The sequence below is a fragment of the Pieris rapae genome, chromosome 9 (assembly GCF_905147795.1).
Source record: "Pieris rapae chromosome 9, ilPieRapa1.1, whole genome shotgun sequence".
Lineage (NCBI taxonomy): Eukaryota > Metazoa > Arthropoda > Insecta > Lepidoptera > Pieridae > Pieris > Pieris rapae.
In genome coordinates this window covers 7281358-7303606 of record NC_059517.1, presented here as the reverse complement: position 1 = coordinate 7303606, position 22249 = coordinate 7281358, and the positions used below count along the sequence as shown (strand labels likewise).

The window sequence follows — 22249 nt, the reverse complement described above, 5'->3', positions numbered from 1 at the left end:
TGTTTTTTTTTTTAGTTTTTGATTTTTTGTTTTGTTTTTTAGAAGCGCAAGCGCAGTACATCAGACCGGCTTCAGGTAAGGGATGCTTTTTTTATCAATCTGACTTCAAGTGGAATAAAATGTATATTATATATTATATAGATATTACTTTCAAACCAAATTTTGTTTTTTTTTTCATATAGTTTTTTGTTACGTTTGTCTCTCTGCTCAAAACGAAATTAAATCTTTTTTTTTTAGAATAATTATTTAAACAATGAATTAAAATATTACGATGCTTATCTAGTTTTTCAAAGCATTGTTTTTGCAAGTAATTTAGAGTTAAATTATTTTAACTTGTTATGATAAGTATTAATTTGTTACAGTATACCTACCTGGAAGCGGCCATTCCATCAGACCCTCGTTAATTCTCTTCCCCCTCATCTACTTGTTGGTGCGACTCTAAATCCATTAATAGTTTTAATTATTTATTATTAGAATTATTAACTCGCTTTCTTACTTCATTAGTCAAGGTGAATAAAAACGGCCGTTAAAAGGCCTATAATTAAGCAATTAGTTTAACCTGTGATTAAACAGATTTTCAATTTTTCGTTGATCGTGACGGGAAGGAATAATAACAGTTTTGATTGACGTAACGTACACATACATAAACATATATGAATTTACTGTTATTTTTTCTAATATGTATTTGTTTAATTAAAAAAAGCTGTGAAAATTCTTTAGCTTACGTACTAGAGTATTTGAATTATTGAAGAATTGAAGTTTTACGCGATAAATTTGGCACAATTCCAAAAACAATTTATACTTAATGTACATTAAAAGAAATTTCCGTAGGAACAGAAAAGCGCACAAATCTTAAAGGATACAAAATCATAAGATTTATATCTTAAAATTTCTGCAAGAGTCTGCGTCTATTTAGACGTAAAAAACGTATAAACGTACAAAAACATTACAATGAGGCTATAGAGATAATTCTATGCTAATGAGAATATTCCTTGGCTAATAAAGTGAGAATTCAGTTCGCTTTTGAATGTAACACATAATTTATCCATCACATAAATTCCATAAATGTATAAAAAATTGTACAAGTACAAATGAAATTTTAATCTAAGCCAAGATACTTAATCGTATTAAAATTATAAAAGTGATTAGTTATGTAAATTCCAGGTGCAGTTCTACTCATACTTTCTGTAAATATTTAATTTTATCGATCGCTCTAATAAACCATTGTTTTAATAACCGATCGTTAAAGTATCTGACGGACGGTTAAATTTTAGAATCGGTTGTTCCTACAATGAACAGTCTCACTTTAATTATAGTTATTAAAATCATAGGTAATTATTACCAAAGTGTAATTAAGTTAATCGCGACTAGTTTAAATAGTTTATTTTGATTAACGCTTATAAATATTTATTCGGTTCAAGAACCGATTGCTTATGTAACTAATGTTTAAAGCGTACTCAGAGACAGATTAGTTGACTCTGCGTGTGGCTAATGTTAATAGCTCTTAGTGACAGTTTTATTATGTCAACTCTATGGGCAAAATGCGTGCCAATATAAAACGCACAAGTACCCAAAATTCACTATAGTTTAAAGTAATGGTGGAGTAATGAAACCATAGAGGTTATAGAAATAGAAAATGCCCATAGAGTAATAAGGCCATAATACAATGAGAATTTACCAGTTCTAGCCTTAAAGTGTGCCTAAACTATAGTTCCCAAAGGTGCTAAACCTTTCCATACGCTGTTAATAATGAGAAGTCGTTGTATTTTTAAGGAAACTTCTAATTTAATAAAAAGAGTGTGTGTACTTATATACACACATTAGAAGTTATACTTCTTTGGCGTATGGAAAAAAATAACTAAAATGCAGTAGTGATTAACGATAAATATTAAAATTAATCAAAAAAATGTTATTTAAATAAATATGAGTAAATACTATCACCGTCGTATATAAAATTGATTTAAAAACACCAAAATAATATTTATTTAATCACACTGTTTAATTGTACTGTTACGAAACACGTGTTCAAAATATAAAAATACTAGAATATACAACTTGAACATATTTATCGACTTCCATGCTACCTAGACCTAACTTCACGATGTTGAATTTAGGTGTAGGTGTGCGCGCGCATCGTAACAATTCACTCTCATCATTTTTCTCCATCGCGCCAAAAGAAGTATAACTTCAAAAACATCGGATATATATGGCGATTTTATTATATTACGTTTAGCCTAAAGTTTACAAACCAGTAATTTTAATTAATATACTTTTATTTAACGTATTATTTTTTAAGTAATGGCACGTTGGCTAAATTTTAATAAACTACCTAATTCTTTATAATTCAACGACTAGATATAATGTAAATCACTAGTCTATGCTTTTAATGTAATGCATTTTATTCAAATTCATAATATACACAGTACAATAGAAAGGCCATATTTTTGTATTATTTCCCGAGTTTTTGGGAAGTGACGTAGTGTATCTACAATATAGGTATTATTTAAAATCGTCACTAATTTCTGAACTTTAATAATTTTGTTGTGCAAACATATATTAAAGAGCCGATTATTCAAACAAATATAGGTTATATATGCGATTTATCGAATAAATTATTAAACTTTGTTTAAATATAACGACAAAATGGTTAACGTGTAAACATGGCCTCTTTAATAATATACATCTTGTTCGCAAAAGGCCCAATTTTTAAAATATTTTATTGTCATTATTAATTTGGTTTCTAAATAAATTCACCAGATAAATTATGTATAATTTTTAGTATTGCTTGTAAAACATAGTTAATAAAGTCTAATCCAGTTTCAAAACAGGAACTATTACCGTATAATTTAATATCTATAATGTACACAAATTATGTTTCTGAACACAGACCGACAAAAAATGTCCATAGTCATTATGTGAATATTAACACATGTAGGTACTGCAATGGAGATAAAACTGCAGCACTATTTTAAAAGTTTCGAACAAATCTTCGCAGCAAAATAGTAAAAATTTCGGGAATTAAAACGATTGTTTTAAAAAAAATCTTTTTCAGGATCGATTGTGATAATAATCCAATTGAATTAATTCGATACATCTCGCTATACAAAATCAAAATGCTGGGGTTGTCAGGCCCCTATCTGATTTTTTATTGGTCTGCGAACGTATGTAAACAACATCATGTGCTTTGTAATATTAGAGATCTATTAAAACGGCCCTGATTAAATAATTGATGTACAAGTTATATTGTGCCTTCGCTATATTAAAATAGAAGGTGATATTTTGTCTTAATAAATGATTAATGTTTGTAAATAATTACACATAATTTCTTGTTTTATTTTATCCCAAAAATCTCTATATCGTCTAGATTTACTTTTAATTATTTACAATATTTATATGGAAAGTCGGTTTACTGACGATAGTTGAACGTAACGTCATAAGAAAATACTGATAGAATGGTTGCATTTTACAGTAGTAATCAATATAGAGAAGGAGGCAAATGTAAATCTCAATTGAATTGATCAAGTTACATTTATTTGTACGCACAAATACGCTTGCACTTCAAGCTTCAAATGGAACGCATAAGAGGTAACGCCGCGCCGCGAGGTAACGCTGCATGAGTCGTATTTTTTCGTGCGTGCTCCATCGAATTATAAGACGTTGTCACGTCAAAACAATATTTCTACTAATTAAATGTTAATATTTCATTTTAACATTAGGATCTCTTAGTCGGACCCCACACTAAAACAAAAGAATTATTACTTTCGGAAAAATATTCGTTCAAAAATAAATAATTTTTATGTAATAGGATGCAAACGAGCAGGACTCTCACATAATGTTAAGTGATACATCGCCCATGGACACCCACATCGCCAGAAGGTTCACGTTGTGTTGCCGGCCTGTCAAGAATTGGTACGCTCTATTCTTGAAGGACACAAGCCGAATTGGTTTGTGTATGGCAGCTGAAACTGCCTTAGAAAACATTAAAAAAATCTACTAAATAATTCAGTAAAATATTGTAAAATTACATTAGCTTACCTTACCATAGGATTAATTTATTCTCGGGAAAACTTGTTTTTGGCAATAAATAATATCTATGAGAATAAAGATAACCTGTTTAAAATATTTGTATGAAAAATTTGCGTGTTTAGGCCCTGTAATGGAAACGATTACATCAACATCAATCAAGCGGTATTGCAAGAAACAAATCGGTTATATACAATACATTTGGTTTCACTAAACTCGTATAATTAATATTAATGAGACCGTTTAGGTGGTATTTTACAACTGATTAATTAATTTACTTAGCGCATCGAACATTTTTCAGTCCTGTTTTGTTTTTTATCACCTTGGCACATTTGAAACTGATTTACCTTTAATTAAAGTCGTAATCGATTCTTATCTTTTTTGTCGGATTATTAATTATGTACAAATTGCTTGCGTATTTTCTAATGTACATATTAGACTTACAATGTTATGTGGTATGGGTTTTAACCGACTAAAAGAAGCCAAAGGCGAATGTAGGTTGTAAATGGCCGCCGTCTTTTGTTTTTGGTATAACTCTCTGTTTACTGTGATTGCTACTTTTGAGTAAGACTAGTTATTAGTATTATTATTATAAAATATATTATACTTATTCTTATTATGCCACATATAAGAGAATTTGTTACAGGAGGCAAAGGCAATGACAATCAATTTACGAAATAAGGACCTATTTGACTTTATAAATGTCACACGTTTACTGTCACAAAATTCTAGCGCTATATATAGCAAATTTAATATGTGTTTATTATTTTATTTTATGTACAAATGCTTGTTAAAACATAAATTAATTGGATTTAAGCGAAATTAAAAAGATGACCATCTTCGCATTCATTATGATGTACATAATATACCTGGTAATTGTGATTTTTATAGTTCCAGTAATTGTGAACAATATTGCAGGGAATTAAATGGTTTTTACTCCAAAGGTCTTTCTCATTACTTACTGAGCCCCGCGTTAACGCCGCAGTGCTGTTCTATACTTTATAGTCTTCTTTAGACTGGACTATATACAAAAACACAACACATATTTTAATTCAAAATATTTAATATTTTTAAATTAGTGCGTTCAACAATAAACACTCTCAGCTACCACTTAATAGAAGAATAGATAAACACACATTTTATTTATTCTGAGGGCTGAACCTGGTTTTTTAGTAATTTTTTTCGTATCACTACATATATAGTACCACTACTAAAATAATTGTAACACTTTAATTCCGGTAATTGCTAATTGTAAGATAAATGGATGAGAATGGTATCCAAGATAAGGTAAAAGAGACCGAGAAAGATCATTGATCCGTTGGAAACACGATCTTAAAAAAGTAGCAGACCCACTATAGAAAAGAATAGGGGCAAAACGAGCAGGTGGCTCACCTGATGTTAAGTGATACGCCGCCCATGGGCGGATATCCATGGATCTTTATGCTTATCCATGGATAGTCACATTGCCAGAGGGTTCGCAAGTACGTTGCCGGCATATAAAGATATGGTACACTCTTTTCTTGAGTCAGTCGGCAGCTGGTTCTACATACTAGTGCCTAAAATCGCTCAGTTATGTGGGTGCATGTCGGCGTCCGATGAAGAAACTCAGCTGCAAGTCCGAAAAGCTCCTCTGAAAACTTGCCTGTTATGAAACCGTCATCCAAAAGGATTTGTGAGTATCAGTTAATTCTCGTTTTTATATTTGTTGTGCACTACAAACAAAACAATTCTAGAGCTCATATATAGGATATAATTAAGATCAATAAACGTTTAAATTTTTTGTATCGGTATCAAGGTTAGACCCATATTTTAACGTTTCTTTTTAGTTTTAGTATACCGCTCACATTAAATTGCTTCACCTACATTGTTTTTTATAGTAGATTGTATGATTTTTGCGAGGATATCCATGTTTTATAACATATTAAATGGTAAATAAGTGAATAAGTAATAAAAATCTTTATTAAGGTATTCTTTCTAAACATATGCCAGGGTTGAAACTACACCAGGCCGGCCAAATTGGTTTGACTTTCACACCGCGAAGTAGCATACGCCACCTGCAACATTTTGGTAAGGCATATTATGAATCAAGGTCCTATGACCTACCTTCCCTATTATCACGAGGCCTAGACTGCAGCTATTATGAGACACTGATACCATGACTTAACAAAAAGCCTTGATGAAAAATATTATTGTCACTGTCATACAAATATGTATTTTTTAATAATCAACCAATATCTATGTAAGTCATATAAAGCAAAGCGTTGGCAATTTATAATTAAATAGTTAATAATTGCAGAATCTTAGGTTTTCTTTTTGTATTGCATTTGCACAAAAAAAATCAGTGTCGCTACCTCTTTATATCGAATCCCCAGATTTCTGAATCTGTTTTATGATCATTTTTCAATCTGATAGGCAAGTGATCAGCCTCCAGTGCCTGACACATGGCGATGATTTTATAGGTCAAACGGATGAATAGATTTCCTCACGATGTTATCCTTCACCATTTGTACGCAGCCGGGGATCGAACCTACGACTTCAGTAATGAGTGGCACGCCGAAGCCGTAAGCGCCAACACTGCTCTGTGTGTGCTCTGTTTTTATTATTTTGATTCACAATTTAATGAAGATAATATTTGACCGAAACTGTATAATATTCATTCTAGATAACAATGTCTACGATAATATGTTAAGCATACAGCATGGCAGGAGACAACACGTATACTATTTTTTAAATTTATAAATAAAAAGACCTCACCGATGTGTATCAAGCCTTAAGTAGACAAATTTGGTTGCGCTAGAGTTTGCAACCATATCTGACCACAGCCTCTCGGCAACCGCTGCCGCCCGCGGCCACAAATGTTCGTCTATGTTACCTGTAAATTTGACACCTAAAATCATGAGGTTTCAAAACCCAACAATGTTACACTGTTAGATCACCTTCCCAGAAGTAACATAAACGCAATGTTTAAAGTTTAAGTTCTTCCAACAGATTTGTGCTTATTATAATATTAAATTTACACTAAGGGCCTGTTTCACAATGTCCGGATAAGTTCCAAATAAGCTATTTATTACTTATTCGTAGGATAAATAGTATTTTTGCGTTTCACGACTGTCAGATAGCGCTATACGTCATGAAATTCGAAGTATCTTATTTGGAACTTTTATCTTTCGAATAATTTATGTGTTGCATAGCTATTTGACACTTTATTCATACATTGTGAAACAGGCCCTAACTCAGTTAATTTAATACTAGAGTGCAATGTAGCTCCTAACATCTAATAATCAAAAAGATTCACAAGATACGAGACGTAAAGATCACCGACGCACTAACCCACGCCTTACAGCTGAAATGGAAATTAGATGGCTATAGGAGGTGTAATTATATAAGATGAACCGTCGAAGCAGTGCGTAACTATACCATCTGAGACCCTTGTTATATTCTTTTAATGGAGCCCTCATCAGTGAAAATCGTCATGTTATACTTAGTTAAATTTTATGAAACTTTGAGATTTTCACAGTACTCAATTATACGTTGCATATGTGACACTAACACCCATTTCATTTTAAACTCTCAATTATATGTAATTAAAGTGGCAGTACAACTTTTGTCTAGTGCATGCCTCAGATTGTTGTATCCATTTTCATTTTTTTTTTTTGTACCTGGTCGTGCAAGACGAAGAACGCTTGCGTATGATTTTTTTGTCGTTGTAATGCAAAAATAAAAACACGACCCTTAAAAAAAATATATATGTATTCCTAATTAAGAAATGATCACAATTTGTTAGAAGACGATTTATGTTTAAATTATTATTATTATACATTATATTTTTTCAAATAATTAAATTTTATATAAAAAAAATTGTTTTTAAATGTGAAATTAATAATTCAAAAACATGAAACCTTTCTATCACCCAATAACTGTTTACGGTCGTAAAGTTAGTGAAAATTGTTCACCCTAATCGTGAAAAAGTAAATCTAAGATATTTAATTAGTTACACTGTCTTAAATTCGCATTTATACTGCTTCATAAATTCCAGGCTAATATGTCACAGGTCAAGGTGTATATTACAATGCAAGACGTATATAGTGCGTCGATTAAGTACATTTAGCAAGGCGTTGCAGATACCTAGGTTTCGCTTATATCTCAGACAAATAATAAATTGAAAATATTATCAGTTTTCGTGTTATCATTCTTATGTAAATAAATAAGTTGGATGCTCTAGCATCCAACTTATTTATTTACAAAAGCTTTCTAACGTCGGCACACTGATATATTGGTACAAGAAAAATAAAAAGCAACATTTGATGTTACATAGCGAACAGAAAGATAAAAACAAATATATAAACTAAAGGAAAATTAATTTCAAGTGTGAGGGGACCAAAAATGGACATCCAGACCCAGCTCGTTTATCAGAATCCTCAATCTAGATATCGATTAGTTTTGGCAAAACGCGTACTTCTGAAAGGAGTCAAACGGATTGACGGGATGCCTGGGGTGTCTCAGGGGGGAGGGGGGATTTCACGAAATTGCGAACGTTGGGGCTATGTTGAATATTAGTTTATATTCAAGATAGCCTTAAGAAGATTAGATTAGAAAATTGTAGGTTGATTCTTATTGGATTAGAGATGCTACTGAACATTCACGATCGAACTTTTCTTTCGTTCTACATTAATATCTTGAATTTGTAAGATTTTTCATACAAACTATAAATTACGGAATGGACTTGACTAAAAAATTTTCTATTTTATTTGGAATATATTAGGGACCAGGCCAGGCCTCCAATCCTTTGTTGGCGGCCTTCAGACTTCTAATTCTAGCACTGTACGTTGCCAAACTATTAAATCCAAGCGGTAATAAAATCATTCAATAATAATAATAATAATCTTTATTTATTTTCTCACAAAACTTCATATATAAGTTACAACTATTTATTAATGTATGTAAATAATTGTCATTCTTCTTTTGAGGGATAGTTATTTTTTATGTGAGACTGATGCCTGCTAAAGATTAAGCACCTGTGTTACAGGTAAATAATGATGCAAACAACGTTTTTACTTAAACGGCAAGTTTAGCGTTACTTGACAACCGATTAACGAATAATTAACTCACGATATGTGCCAATGAGATACGCACTAATAAACCGGTACATAATGTAATAAGTTTAATATGCAGTAATTGCGCTATATAATCATACCGTTTACATGTTAAGAAATGAATCGGACTTTTTTGTGTTTATGTTCGAACCGAAATGTAAACAGTAAATCTTCTTTTATATGAAATAAAAAAGTTATAATCAAATTGGTAAATAAGTTCTCGGCTTCATGCTGGTAATATAGAATAACTATAGTGGAGTTAAAATTGGTAATATTTACAGAATATTATATAAATTGGTATACAGAATCTGTGATTATTAAAGTCAATTAAAACATTACCGGTGTCAACCACATCAGTCCACAAGACGGTCTCCCCACCTTCTATCGTAAAAACTTCGATATTTCTCCACGATTTCCATGAGTACATTTCTTGCCAAGTTCTAAAAGACATGTTTAAATGTACTTGAGTAAAAACACTTTTTTAGGCTTAAGAAAACACGATCTCGAAGCTAAAATTATGACGACATTGGTCGTCATAATTTTATAATAATAAAATTAGACTATGACCGACAAAGGTTGAGATTCAGAGACGAGACTTAAGCTCCAAGCTATGCTTCTTGTAATAATATATCTTTATATCTATATATTTTTAGTGTACGTGTATGTCACTGAACTTCCTTTAAAGGGCTGGAACTATTTGAATGATTTTATTGTATGCGTTTGATTGGTTTAAATTCACAAATAAACCTAGAAGATGTCGCTGCAGTCTTTCATACTATGCTTAATATTCTAGTGGATTGAAATATCTCGCAGGACGTCCGTCGGGTCCGCTAGTATAATATAAATAGATTTTGATATACAGTTCGCGTTTTAGGTGTTATTAATATCATCTATGCCTAGATGAAAAAAAAGAATACTAATACTAGTTATTATCATGAAAAGAACAAAACTATTTCAATTAGAAAATTAGTGTTAGTGCACGTTAGTCTAGTAGTAAGTACTAAACAGTAGTTAATGAGTTTCTTAATCTAATATCCTTATTGGTAAATTAGGTTATAGTTGAATTACTTAGGTATTAGTCTTAAATTAGTCTAGATCGTAATGATGTCTTAGTTAAGAGACTATGTATAAAAATAAACTAGTTATCATGCATAATCCTACCTATATCTAGTACATCGTTGCTTTTTCATCTCACAGGATAAATCCCATTTCGTTGAATGTATTACTTTAAATTGGCTCAAATAAAATTCAGAAGGATTTTGGGTCCAATCCAAGAGTTGGACACCAAATTTCTCCCAAACTTTAGCTTCAAAATCTCGTGACAAATGTGGTGAATACCAAATTATTGGTAGCTTCGGCATGAATCCTTTATTTGCCATCCTTAAACGAAATAATGCTTTATCTAAATATCCATCTCTATCTTCAATTAAATGATTACAACGCATCAGAGAAAATATTCCATCGCTTAAATGAAAAATGTCATCAACATTCGTTAACTCAATAATTTCAGCATAAATATTTTGTATAACATCAAAAATCGATTCTGTCATCAGCAGTCTTAGACACAAAGGATTGTTGCACGTAAAATTTTCGGTTTTAGTTGGACAACTTGTATCTGTCATCCAAGACCAGGGTCGCCCAACTGGACCAGGTAAAGCCACTTCTATCAAAACTCTTATACCACGAATACCAGCTCTTTTTACCACCGCTTTGACATCTTCTCTTGTGTAAACCATACTTCTCTCATAGCCTCCATGCTCAAAGAGTTCCGGTGTTTTTGACAACTTCAGAGGAAAGCTTGTAACGTCCGATATCCTCCAATGAAACGTATTGAGTTTGCACATTGCCATTCCATCCAATGTTCTCATTAAATCAATAACTGGTATATAATTTCTGCCAGTATCTATCATCACACCTCTGTATTTATAACTTGGAGCATCCTTTATCACTGCATGAGATAGTGTAATTAGTGTACCAGTACTTTGATCAAGTAAGATCAGTTGACTTAATGTTTCCAGGCCATGTCGAACTCCACAGAAGGAAACCGCACTGATTTTAATAAAAACCTGGTGTTTTTCTGTATCTATTTTTACCACGTATGCTTCGTCTGTATTGGTCCTAAGTCTCGGATCTGAATCACTTTCAATGTCCAATTGTATAATCATCTTATTGACTGGTTCTTTCAGAGGTTCTCGTGATTTAGTATCTATTTTTTCGAGTCTTGCTAAATCCTTTAAGAAAAGTTTAAATGCTTCTGCTAGGTACTGGTTAACTGAATCGGAAGGTATGGATTGAAATTTATATTCCAGCTTACTAATTGATAAAGACACTATTGTTTTGCTAAAGTAGGTATACCCAATTGGTTGCGGCCATAATTGGGGTCCAGAACATAGCAATTTGCAACGGCTCATTGAAGTATACATGCTTATATTGGTAGTAGGACGAAAAACTTTATTACAAAAACCATTATCACAATGCCACATCCAGTCTGGAACGACAGTTCTGAAAGAAGAAGAAAAATACATTTATATACTTATATTTATATATTATATTATTATAATACGGATGTCAAGGCAGAATACAAAGTTCCACCCGTATAGCTTTGACGTCCGTTGTTCCACAACTGAGCGCACCTTCAAGCCTTCTGACAATGTAAGTGTCTAGTGTCTATGGGAGATGGTATCACTTAACGTGAGCTACCCCTGTTATATAATAAAATGTTTAAAATTAAAAACTACATACAATTTGAAAACTTTACTTTTTATTTAGTTACAGTTTTAAATGTCAATTTTAGCCAGGACAAAGATATCAATGCATTTGAAATTGTTTCCATCATATGTGAATTATAGAACTTCAAGCCACCTGTTATACGTTGTTAAAAAAACTTATTTATTTTATTTTATTTATTTATTCACACTTCGTTGCTAGAAAGAAACACAAATAACACAATACATATAAATTGGGGATGCAACGGGCAGCCTTATCGCTAACAAGCGATTTCTTCCAGGCAACCCCAGTAAGAAAAGAAAACAATAAATAAAAGAAAATGATGAGTGCAAGAAGTGCATAACCAGAAGTTATATAAAAAACAAAATATATTTATATTAATCTATAGAACCTTAATCTAGAGAAAATAAAAAAAAACAATATTAATAACTAACTTAAACTAAAAATCTAATCTTACAGATTCAAGAATAGCTAATAGTGAATTACATTTACAAAAAGAACAGAAGATACAAGAATAAAGAGACTTACCCTGTTAGTTCTGTTAATTTTACAACTTTCGATTTTTTACTCATCTTCCATAGTGGTATAGTACTTAGAATAATTATGAGAGTCAACAATAAAAAAGCGCTTGAAACTATAATACATATTTTCCAGTTCCATTGAGAACTGTAAAACAAATTAATTTAAAAATTATATATACAAAACTATAAATAGGAGTATTTCATCTGCAAGTAAAAAAAATCTTGATCACGTGATACGTTTATACATTACTGTTTGTCATCGGCGATATTTAAGAACATATTGAATATCTTATCACTATAAGTAATCCAATAATAGTACACAAGAACTGAGTGTCTTCCTATTGATAGACAGCAAGTTATGTTATTGGACACTTTCTAATGTACATATACATTTTTAGTTTTATTAGATCGTAATGTTAAATTATCACTTTGTGCATAGACTAAAAAATTATAAAAATATTACATATAAGAAAAAACGTTAACTACAGTTTGTTGTAAAATTAATACTGACATGATCTTTTTCATGGGCTGATCACATTCAACCATAGACCGACCTGCATCACCACAACAAGTTGTTGATGTTAGGCATTTCGTACATGAGCAGTCTTCTTGACATTTTGACTCTAAAACAATTTTATCAATAATTTAATTCATAATACAGTACTTGTTCTAAGCACCTTATAAACATAAAAATAAAACTTATTTTCAATAATATAAACGCGAATTTATTATATTCTTTATTTATCTATATATTATTATATCGCCGATTACGATTTAAGAAGTATATAATAAATTATTTACAGTAGTCGGCGAGAAGTTTTCAGTGGTAGAGCGATATAAAAAATCGTCATTTGTGGAAACTATTGTATTTTTTTAAATCTTAGCAACTTTGATATCGAGAACTATTAAAATATATTTAATGGAGTCGAATATGTAGATACATAATCTATTTCGTATTGCTATAAACATAGTTAATTAAGCGATCTCAAATGCTTCGAAACTTTAAAATTAAAGTTATAAATTTCACTTACTCTCTGTGCCTAAATCATAATTCGATACATCCGTATCTTTAGAATCGGAAGACATGACTATTTGGTTAGTATTAAACTTTCCGTATGTTACCGGATAACAGGAAATATCAGAAAATCCTTCTAACGAGGATCTGAAATTAATGGACCGTTAAAGTATTTTTAACACGGACGAGAGATGTTTTAGGGTATGTTTCATAATATCCGGATCAGTTCCAAATAAGCTATTTATTACGGATTGGTAGGATAAACACTATTGTTGCGTTTCACGACTGGCGCTATTCGACATGAAAAGTGAAGTTTCTTATTCGCAACTTCTATCTTCCGAATAATTTATGTGTTGCATTTGGTACTTTATCCATACCATGTGAAACAGACCCTTAGTTTTGCTAAATAAAATATTGAATAGGATCACGTTTATTTATTTTTTAATTATTGGTTTATAAATTGGATTACACTTGAACAGGTTACATAAGTTGTAAGGTAACGCGCGGTCTTATCGCTAATATGCGTTTTCTTTCAGGCAAATATGGCAAAATTAAAAAGATACACCAGCTATACTGTACAAATATACTAAATAAATTAAACTAAAGTCTAAAAAATAATAATAATAATGAAAAAGTTAATCATTTTGAATTGAATTTAGTTTTATAGGCAAAGGTTTTGATTAAAGATTTGGATTGTCAAGGGAACGCAAATCTACCGCCAGAAAGGAACCTAACATATTTTGCTACTAGCAACATATTTATTCGCTGCGATATCATTAGATAATTAAATAGCTTTGCCTAATTCTCCGATATACAAAGCAATACTTCATGCCAGATTTGGGCTTTGAACAGAAGGCAAACAAAGACTAGCAGAGTGCCAATGGAATATGGAAAGGAGCATCTGAGAATTTATTTAATCTGATTCGGTTAGTAACAGATAATGAAAATATGTGTCATGAAACAAGAATTCAATAGTCAAGAGATGTTAAACAGCTCAAACCCCACAGAGATGTAGTTCAGCCTGTATAAGGTTAGCAAGAAATAGGATAAAGTGGAATTATTTTTTCAATAGAAATCAGTAGTCGAAACTACGTTGAACTTAAGAAATTTTATTTATCTAAGAAACACACTTGGAAATTAATCATCTACATTAGTTAAATATTTTCTTCACCTCGACATCGATGTCTCTGTAACAACGGAAGGCAAAACAGTGATAGATGACTTGAAAGTGAGCTTTGGCTTCTTTTGTGTTGATATCATCACTTGCATTGATGAGTTCGGTGTCTCAATTCTCGATTCTGTCGCATTTCTATTTCTCATTTCAAAGGCTTCTGTAAATACACTAAGTGATATACGTACGCGTGATAAATAGGCCAAAGATCTATAAACACAGGGAACAAAATTGGTAATAAATTATTTGTCATAAAGTTATGATAAATATGATTTTTTATATGAGTTATTTAAACCATGACAAAAAAAAATACCTTTTATAGCTGTATTGATATTATTAACAGTAACTTCCATATCACTCAACTCCTCGCAGAATTTTAATATTATCTCCTGCTCATCATCTCTCATCTCCTTACAAATATCACTCTCTACTTGGCCCTGGGAGTTAGTGCAGCAGTGGAAGAGTAGTATTGACGTCATTATGTAGATCTTCTTTGGCAACTCGGCCTCTTCGTATAGATCCCTGTTACATATTATAATCCTGTATTTAAGCTTTTTAGTTTATTTATTATTTAACAAAACTTTACTTTTTTTATAGAGATAAAGGTGAGGTTCAGAAAGGAGACCAACTCCCATAATATGTCCAAATCCTACTTACGTTCATATATGTTATTACATATTATATGAACATAAGAGGGAATGAACGTTCCTTATTAGGAACGCCCGAATTCAAGTTTTGGCTTAGTTTACGCCGAGTTCGAAAACAGCGTCACTCTGGCGCCAACATATTTTTAATCCAGTAATTAAAAGTTCAAAAATGCGTTTTTATTTTATTGGTCTAAAAAGCTACTCTTGAAGTTGAATCATTTTTTCATTACAGTTCCTAACTTTCTAATAGATTTTTGAATTAGACACAGCTCACTGCTACGTTAAGCTTCAGTGTTGCCAACAGCAGATAAAAGGCAATTTATCACAGTTGCGACCTCAACTATTTTTTTGTAAATGAATTGTTGTTGTTGCTCTGAAGAGCCTTGACAGCCCATCTCGGGCTGTTTTGGCGGTAGTAGCTCGGCCCGAATGGGCTTTTCCCGCGCCTAGCGCAAGGGCGTTGCCATTGATGCTATTACGCATCATCGGGTTTGCGTGATGTTTTGTCTTGTCAATGTGGCCTGTAGACGCCAACTTCATCCGTTGGGCTATGGTAACGAGCTCACGGTCGTGGTGGAGATCGACATTCCTTACTTAGAAAGGCATACCGTTGCGGTTATGATGAAGGGGGACTCACAAAGTCTACGCTAGCGTACGTCATGCATGGTCGGATACAAGCCTTGAACATTTTCACCTTGTGTCAATGGGACGGTATCTGACTCTTTATTCAGGAGCAAGTATAGGCGCGAAAGGACAAACGAGGCCTTGGTAAACACCGCTACGTGACGCCTAGATCTTTCATGAATTTATGCCATGGGATGGCTTGTCCGTACAAGGTCACATCTTTTTTGAAGTTGATGCGACCTACAACGCCACGATGGTTCTAAGAGTTGATTTATTTTTTCCAAATTACTTTAATGTTAATTGTCAATTCAATGGCAATTTTAAGACACGAAACGCCACTAGATAGCTCCAAAAAATATTGAACTGTTTGTATTGTACCTTAGTCGCAATATAGGATATTTATATGCTATATATGGTTCCAAATCATCTGTACATAATAATGCTTTATTAAAGTCGTCGGCACATATGTCATTTTTGTATTTGTTTATGATGTCCACCAGACTCCGAAAACTAAGTTGGGTGACTGCATTCGACTGATACACACATCTATTTAGCTGAAACCAATAATGATTGAGGTTTAAGTCTCTATGAATAATCTTTAATTCAGTCTGCATATGTTTTATTCTACTTAATTGATTTTTTTTTTATTAGTGATTAATTAAGCAATAATACCCAATCTAGTAATAACTGAGTCCAATATCGTTCGATGATTTCTAATTTACAGTCGGAACACGAAGGGTCATCAGAATACATTTTGTAAATAAAAATTTTTTGGCGCATCAAAGTGTCATGAACCATAGACACATTTAGTATAAAGTTTTCTATAAGATTGTAGACAAAACAACAAACTTACGCGCACTCCATAGCAACTAACTTAAAATATATTTTAATATCAAAGACAATTTATTACGAGGGTGATATACGAGTCATGTTTTTATGAATGTCGGTTGCCTAGCGACAGATAAATTGTATTGTAACAATTGACACAGTTATGTAAGAATGATTTAATAAATAATATTTTTATTTTAATGATTACATTATATTCTTCAATATATATTCCCTATTTTCAATAAACTTATTTATGTGAAGATGTTCACATTTCTTTATATAGACATTTATATTTTGGAGCTTTAGTTATAAACGAATAAACTTTATTAAAATATTAGATATTATTATACAAAGATAATCTATAGATACTCGATACGATTGTCGGAAATAAAAAACTCGAGATGAGAACACATATGTGACGGACGAGTACTTTTACGAGCCAGACTTTTTAGTCTCTCATACGTGTTCTGGTAATATAAAGTTATATGTGGTCAATATTTTCCCGGCGGAATTTGCACTCTAGTATTGTCAAACTACTGTTGATCTATATATGACTGTCTCTAATAGACGAGCAGTGTTGGCCTAATAGCTTCGGCGTGCGACTATCACGCTTGAGGTCGTAGGTTCGATCCCTGGCTATACACTAATAAGCTTTCTTTCTATTTACGTATTTAACATTCGCTGAAGGAAAACATCGTGAGGAAACCGGCTTGCCCAAAATGTCGAGGGAGTGCGTCAGGCACAGAAGGCTGATAACTTACTTGCTTGTTAGATTAATTAAATCTGAGGCCCAGAACTCAAAAGTTTGTAGCACCATTGATTTCTTTATTCTTATATATAAGATGGTTTAACAATGTCTCGTTGTCTGTGTTTGAAATATTAATATACTCAATACATGATAAACAACAGACCTGTATGTAATGTTTTGAATTAAATGTTATATATTTTTATTATATTTTTTTTTTTTATTATTAGTATATAATTATATATACGTTACATTTGTATCCCTGTGTCGCAAAATTAAAAAAAATCTGTAAGCAACTGAGCCTTGTATCTCAGTTGAGTCCCATCCATAAATGTAACCGACCCTCAGACATTTATTTGAAAAAAAAAACATAGATTATATTCATATCTTTGTTTTTAAATTATTAAAGCGGAAATAGTAAATAGAATCACAAGCAATAGTTTTATTAATGAGAAAAAATATTACGCAACAATGTATTGCTCAATATTTTGTAATGTTTTCATAGATACTTGGAACATTTTAGTACCAACCTCATTAGCATTATGTCAATTAGAATTTATGAGCATTCAAATCCCTTTCTTGTTTTATCCGACTAAAACTTCTTAATTAAGTAAAATGTTGAACTAAACGGGAAATGTACTGCGATATATAACACGTGGATGGCCTTGTTTTTCCCTTTGCTATATCCCTTTTTTAATGCTTTCATTACTTACGAGTCAGTATCAGAAAAAGGTACACAGTTAAGACTGATATGAATCTGCGAGCCCTCTGGAAATATGTGTCTATGGGCGATCAATGACTTAAGTCAAGTCAAGTGAGAAGAAGCATAGATACATTTCTTTTCTCAGCTTTGATCGTTCTTATTACCATAATGGTAAGCTTATTTTTATAATTTTTAAATATCTATGCAATTCCATCAATTTAATTTGCTTGATGAGATAAAGAAATCTGAATATTTTAATTTTAAAATTATATACTGATGTCAAACAACAATATACATTTATATAACATGATAATATGCCACGTGTATCGTAAATATAAAGATATTATTCGGAAATCTTTTTTAAATTTCCACATAATATATGTTTTAACTAGTTTTTTTCATATATACAATTAATTCCGGACTAGAACATTTTGCAAAGTTATCGTTATTATGTATTTACTATAATAACCATTATCATCTTAATCTTTAGACATATTTTTATTTAAAAATCGAAGTGACATCATTATTAGTATTATATAATCCTTTGTAAAATTATAATGTCTGCGGCTGTCCTACATTTTAGTCGAATATACATCGATACCAAATTCCACCTCATTATATGAAGTTAGCGATTTATAAAATATTGTCAATATTTTAGATATATTATCTATCTACAATACCTCTAGAAAAAGAGTTCTCTAGTTAGTCATTGCAGATACATTATTATACGCTTTTGAAAATACATAATAAGTAAATTTAATAATAAAATTAATTTCTAGCTTGATAATATATTTTATCGCTTCTGGTTTCGAAGGTAATACTCAGACGTCGATGCGAGTAAGTTAAGGGATGGTAACATGGTTTGTGGATTCCGCACAGGACGCCCTAACCCAATAAATAATCCATAATCTCAGATTGTTTTCAATCGAGATTGTGACAGTCAATCGATCTATCTGCATCCCAATAACCAAACCCTACGAATACAAACCATTTTGGCCACAGATAGAAAGCAATTTCTTCGCTCTTTACACTCATATTTGATAATCAATATAAACCAAATGAAGTAAATAAAACCGTACAAATAATATTAAAATATACATGTTTAAAACATATCAAATAGGTCTATCCACATACACCGATCCGACCTACCATGGATAGCTTGTATCGACAAATGTCTATTACAATCCGGTGATTGGTTAATGGCACACCTTTATCAGTATTTTATACAGATGGTCGAAAATGGATTGAGATAGGTTATTGGCTTTTAGCGTTAGACTCTCAATAGGTCAGTTGTGGATAAAGTCCTGGCTAACTAAGCCAGCCTAACTTCGCAGGCTTCGCGGAGCGATCTTACTGTTCAGAGGATTCAATATTCTGTACATTGTTTAGCCACAGCCTCGCATTACAGGTCCAAGGTCTCTTCGGTTTGTAAATAGAACCAGTTTTGTTTTTAATGGGTTGACAGAAATCACGTGCTGACTGCACTATCTCTCAATTATTTTAAAAGGCATTTTCATGAGATCAAATAAGGTGCTTTCAAAGTTTCCTGATACTGGGGTTGCTATGTCCGCATACCCTAAGCAGTGTAGAGATTGATATCGTTGAGTTATGTAATAAGCTCATTTACCACTAGATTCCACAAAACCAACGACTGTTTAAAAACGGCAAACATTATTTAAAAATTTTATATACATCCAGATAAAAACTAACGAAAACCAAAATATTTGTCACAAGTATTATCATAATTATCATTTATTAACTTCAAGCCTAGCCATAACAACCCAGGTCATATCAAAGCCATGTAGCAATATACATTTTAAGATTTGGGAGTACACCGTTAACAAGAACCAATATTCAGTGATTTCCGTCCCACTAAAACCACCCCTGCTATTTGCTCAAATAAGCGTGGAAACTATCAAGGAGGGCAGACTCAAAAAACTCTTTTTCAATATTAAGAAAATGTTTACAATTTGTAGCTCAAATTTAATTTAATTTTGTAGCCTGCACGTCTACAATTATTAGCATCACGAAATTATTCAAAAAAAAACTAAAAAAATTTTTCATGACCTCTAGTAAAAAAACCGCCATTCTACCCTGTAAACAGCTAAACCGATTATGATGTAAACTAGAGCGTGTTATCAGTCAATAATAATGACCTCTCTCGGCCCAAAGCATAACGTTATGTAACCAGTAATCAAAAGATCTCGGTCAAGATTTTATTTCAATGTCACTATATACCTTTCGCGAACACGCCTTTCAATTCAATTGTACGTCTTTTAATAGGATGGGATCCTAGATATAAGTTCCCGAAAAAATATTTTTGGTTTCTTTAATAATCTTCCCCAGGAGTGAAATTTGTCTAACATAGCCAATTTGTTGAAATTTAAATAGGTTATATAACCTTTTTCAAATACATTCGATTTTGACAATTGTCGTATTTTATCGATGTTACGAATATATTTAATCTCTGGCGGCATTGTAGATTTGGCAGATGATGTTTCATCAGTTCATTAAATGTGTAACATTATTAGAATGTTTTTTTTTCTAGTTCGTAAACCGTTATTGTATTTCTATTTACAGAATAAAAAATGTATTTAAGGTATTGCTTAGGGTATTGATATAAAAGATATGCAATTGGAAAAAGATAAAAAAGTATATAACCAATAAACAAAACGCAATCATGAGTCATGACCTTTAAGTAAGAATTAAATTTAAATAGGGTTTCTACCAGGATATGGCAATTTCTTAGAACAGGACAATTCCTCAAACTGAATGTAATTATTTGTCAATCTACCACCAAGGACTTCTAGGCATATTGATTCAAAAGAAATTAATAAGCATAAACCTTGATTATAAATCACTATTATAATGGACAAGAAGTTTGAAAAATATCTTACTTACGTTTCCTAGTATAGAATGCCTTATATTAGATAAAACATTTAAAAAGGAACTAAATAAAGATATAAAATGATGAAAATATTTTGTTAAGTTTTTGCTACAAATTCTCTGCAGACTTAATTAGAAATAAAGTACATTTATTATTAATATCACATGTCATACGATGTCATTAATTAAATGCCTATAATGATTCATATTCTTTTTATTCTTATCGAGATATTTTGTGCAATTTTGTAAGTAAGAAATAACGTACTTATAACTCTAAATTTACAAAGGGAATAAGGAACTTATGTTAAGTAGTCGATTGGTGCGTTGTCGGCTTCTCTAAAACTCAAAGAAAAACGTAAATAGTTTTTCCTTATTTAATTATTTACCCATCGTTACAAGATTAAATAGTAAAGATGGCAACGGGCAGCCATACCTTTCGAGCTACCAGGTAACCATTGTAAGATAAACTACGTAAGATATACAATTACTAAGACATAAAGATTGGACAAAACCATTATATCATATGTAAACAATAAAAAAATGCACATGTACCTATACGACAGTTTCAGTTAGCTATAATGTCCTGCCGGAACTGGCTCTGTCCTATATTCGAACCGTGATTCATTTTTATAATTTAATCATTAAAAATTAATTAACTGCCGACGTAAACGAATTACTAAACAACGATTTTTACATTACTAAAATAATTTTACAGGCTTATGATTTTACAGATAATTATATTCTGTACAAGGTAATCTGGAATAAACTATTTTCAAGAAACTGCCATTGTAACATAGATGAAGTAAATATTGATTATATGTATGAAGAATTACAAATAATCAGAACGAGCCTGAATATTGTTAATACAACTTCTGAGTGAAAGAGTATGGTAGCAATTGGAACTTGAAAGAAAGCCGTCAAAGGTTTATACCGAAATTTCTAAGATCTTCTGTATTTTATTGTCTCGGGGAGGACCGGGCGCAGTGGGGAGCTGAATAATTAATTATGTAAAACATTAAATTAATGCATTTTAATCAACATTTTTTTCATGAAATTGTTTGCGATAAAATATATTTTGTAAGTTTCAAAATCATGTTCTAATTTTCGTCATAAAATGAAATCAAAGTGTAAAAACTGACTGTTTGGATTTTTTTTCTATCAAGCAGTCTTTAGAATTTAAATTGTGTATCGAAAATGGATCCATAAACTGCTCTACTCCAAGATATATTTTTCCATTCTCCCTACTTCAAGAAATGATGACGAAAA

At 31.6% G+C, this 22249-nt stretch overlaps 2 protein-coding genes and 1 long non-coding RNA gene across 4 annotated transcripts in view; 1 reads left to right on the top strand and 2 right to left on the bottom strand.

The window, feature by feature from the left end:
• The window catches only part of LOC111003716 (protein amalgam), a 94878-nt gene extending 94220 nt beyond the window's left edge, over positions 1-658 (top strand). The window contains exons 13-14 of one of the 2 annotated variants that reach the window (XM_045629500.1): positions 43-75; positions 363-656. In XM_045629500.1, coding sequence (XP_045485456.1) covers positions 43-75; positions 363-442 — 113 coding nt within the window. In that variant the 3' untranslated portion in view covers positions 443-656. Of the gene's footprint in view, positions 1-42; positions 76-362 lie in introns of both variants that reach the window. The other variant, XM_045629501.1, reaches the window with a different exon arrangement.
• A 5325-nt stretch (positions 659-5983) lies between these two features.
• Positions 5984-11606, bottom strand: LOC123689109 (probable beta-hexosaminidase fdl). The gene is made up of 4 exons (XM_045629593.1): positions 10278-11606; positions 9456-9556; positions 6778-6895; positions 5984-6077 (listed from the first exon to the last, which is right to left on the bottom strand). The coding sequence occupies exons 1-4, from the start codon at positions 11597-11599 to the stop codon at positions 5984-5986; spliced, it is 1635 nt and encodes a 544-aa protein (XP_045485549.1). The 5' UTR covers positions 11600-11606.
• Positions 11607-12435: 829 nt separating this feature from the next.
• Positions 12436-15055, bottom strand: LOC111003664. The gene is made up of 5 exons (XR_006750419.1): positions 14864-15055; positions 14551-14710; positions 13396-13526; positions 12876-12987; positions 12436-12509 (listed from the first exon to the last, which is right to left on the bottom strand). It is a non-coding gene; the product is annotated as an uncharacterized LOC111003664 (long non-coding RNA).
• Positions 15056-22249: the final 7194 nt, after the last annotated feature.

What these genes read in the sequence shown, in the direction of transcription:
- LOC123689109 (XM_045629593.1), bottom strand. Translation starts at nt 11,599, where the DNA reads ATGTGGCATTGTGATAATGGTTTTTGTAATAAAGTTTTTCGTCCTACT. An exon ending in CAACGATGTACTAGATATAG is followed by an intron (nt 9,557 to 10,277) that starts GTAGGATTATGC and finishes CATGTCTTTTAG; the next exon opens with AACTTGGCAAGAAATGTACT. An exon ending in GACTGATGTGGTTGACACCG is followed by an intron (nt 6,896 to 9,455) that starts GTAATGTTTTAA and finishes TCAAATTTACAG; the next exon opens with GTAACATAGACGAACATTTG.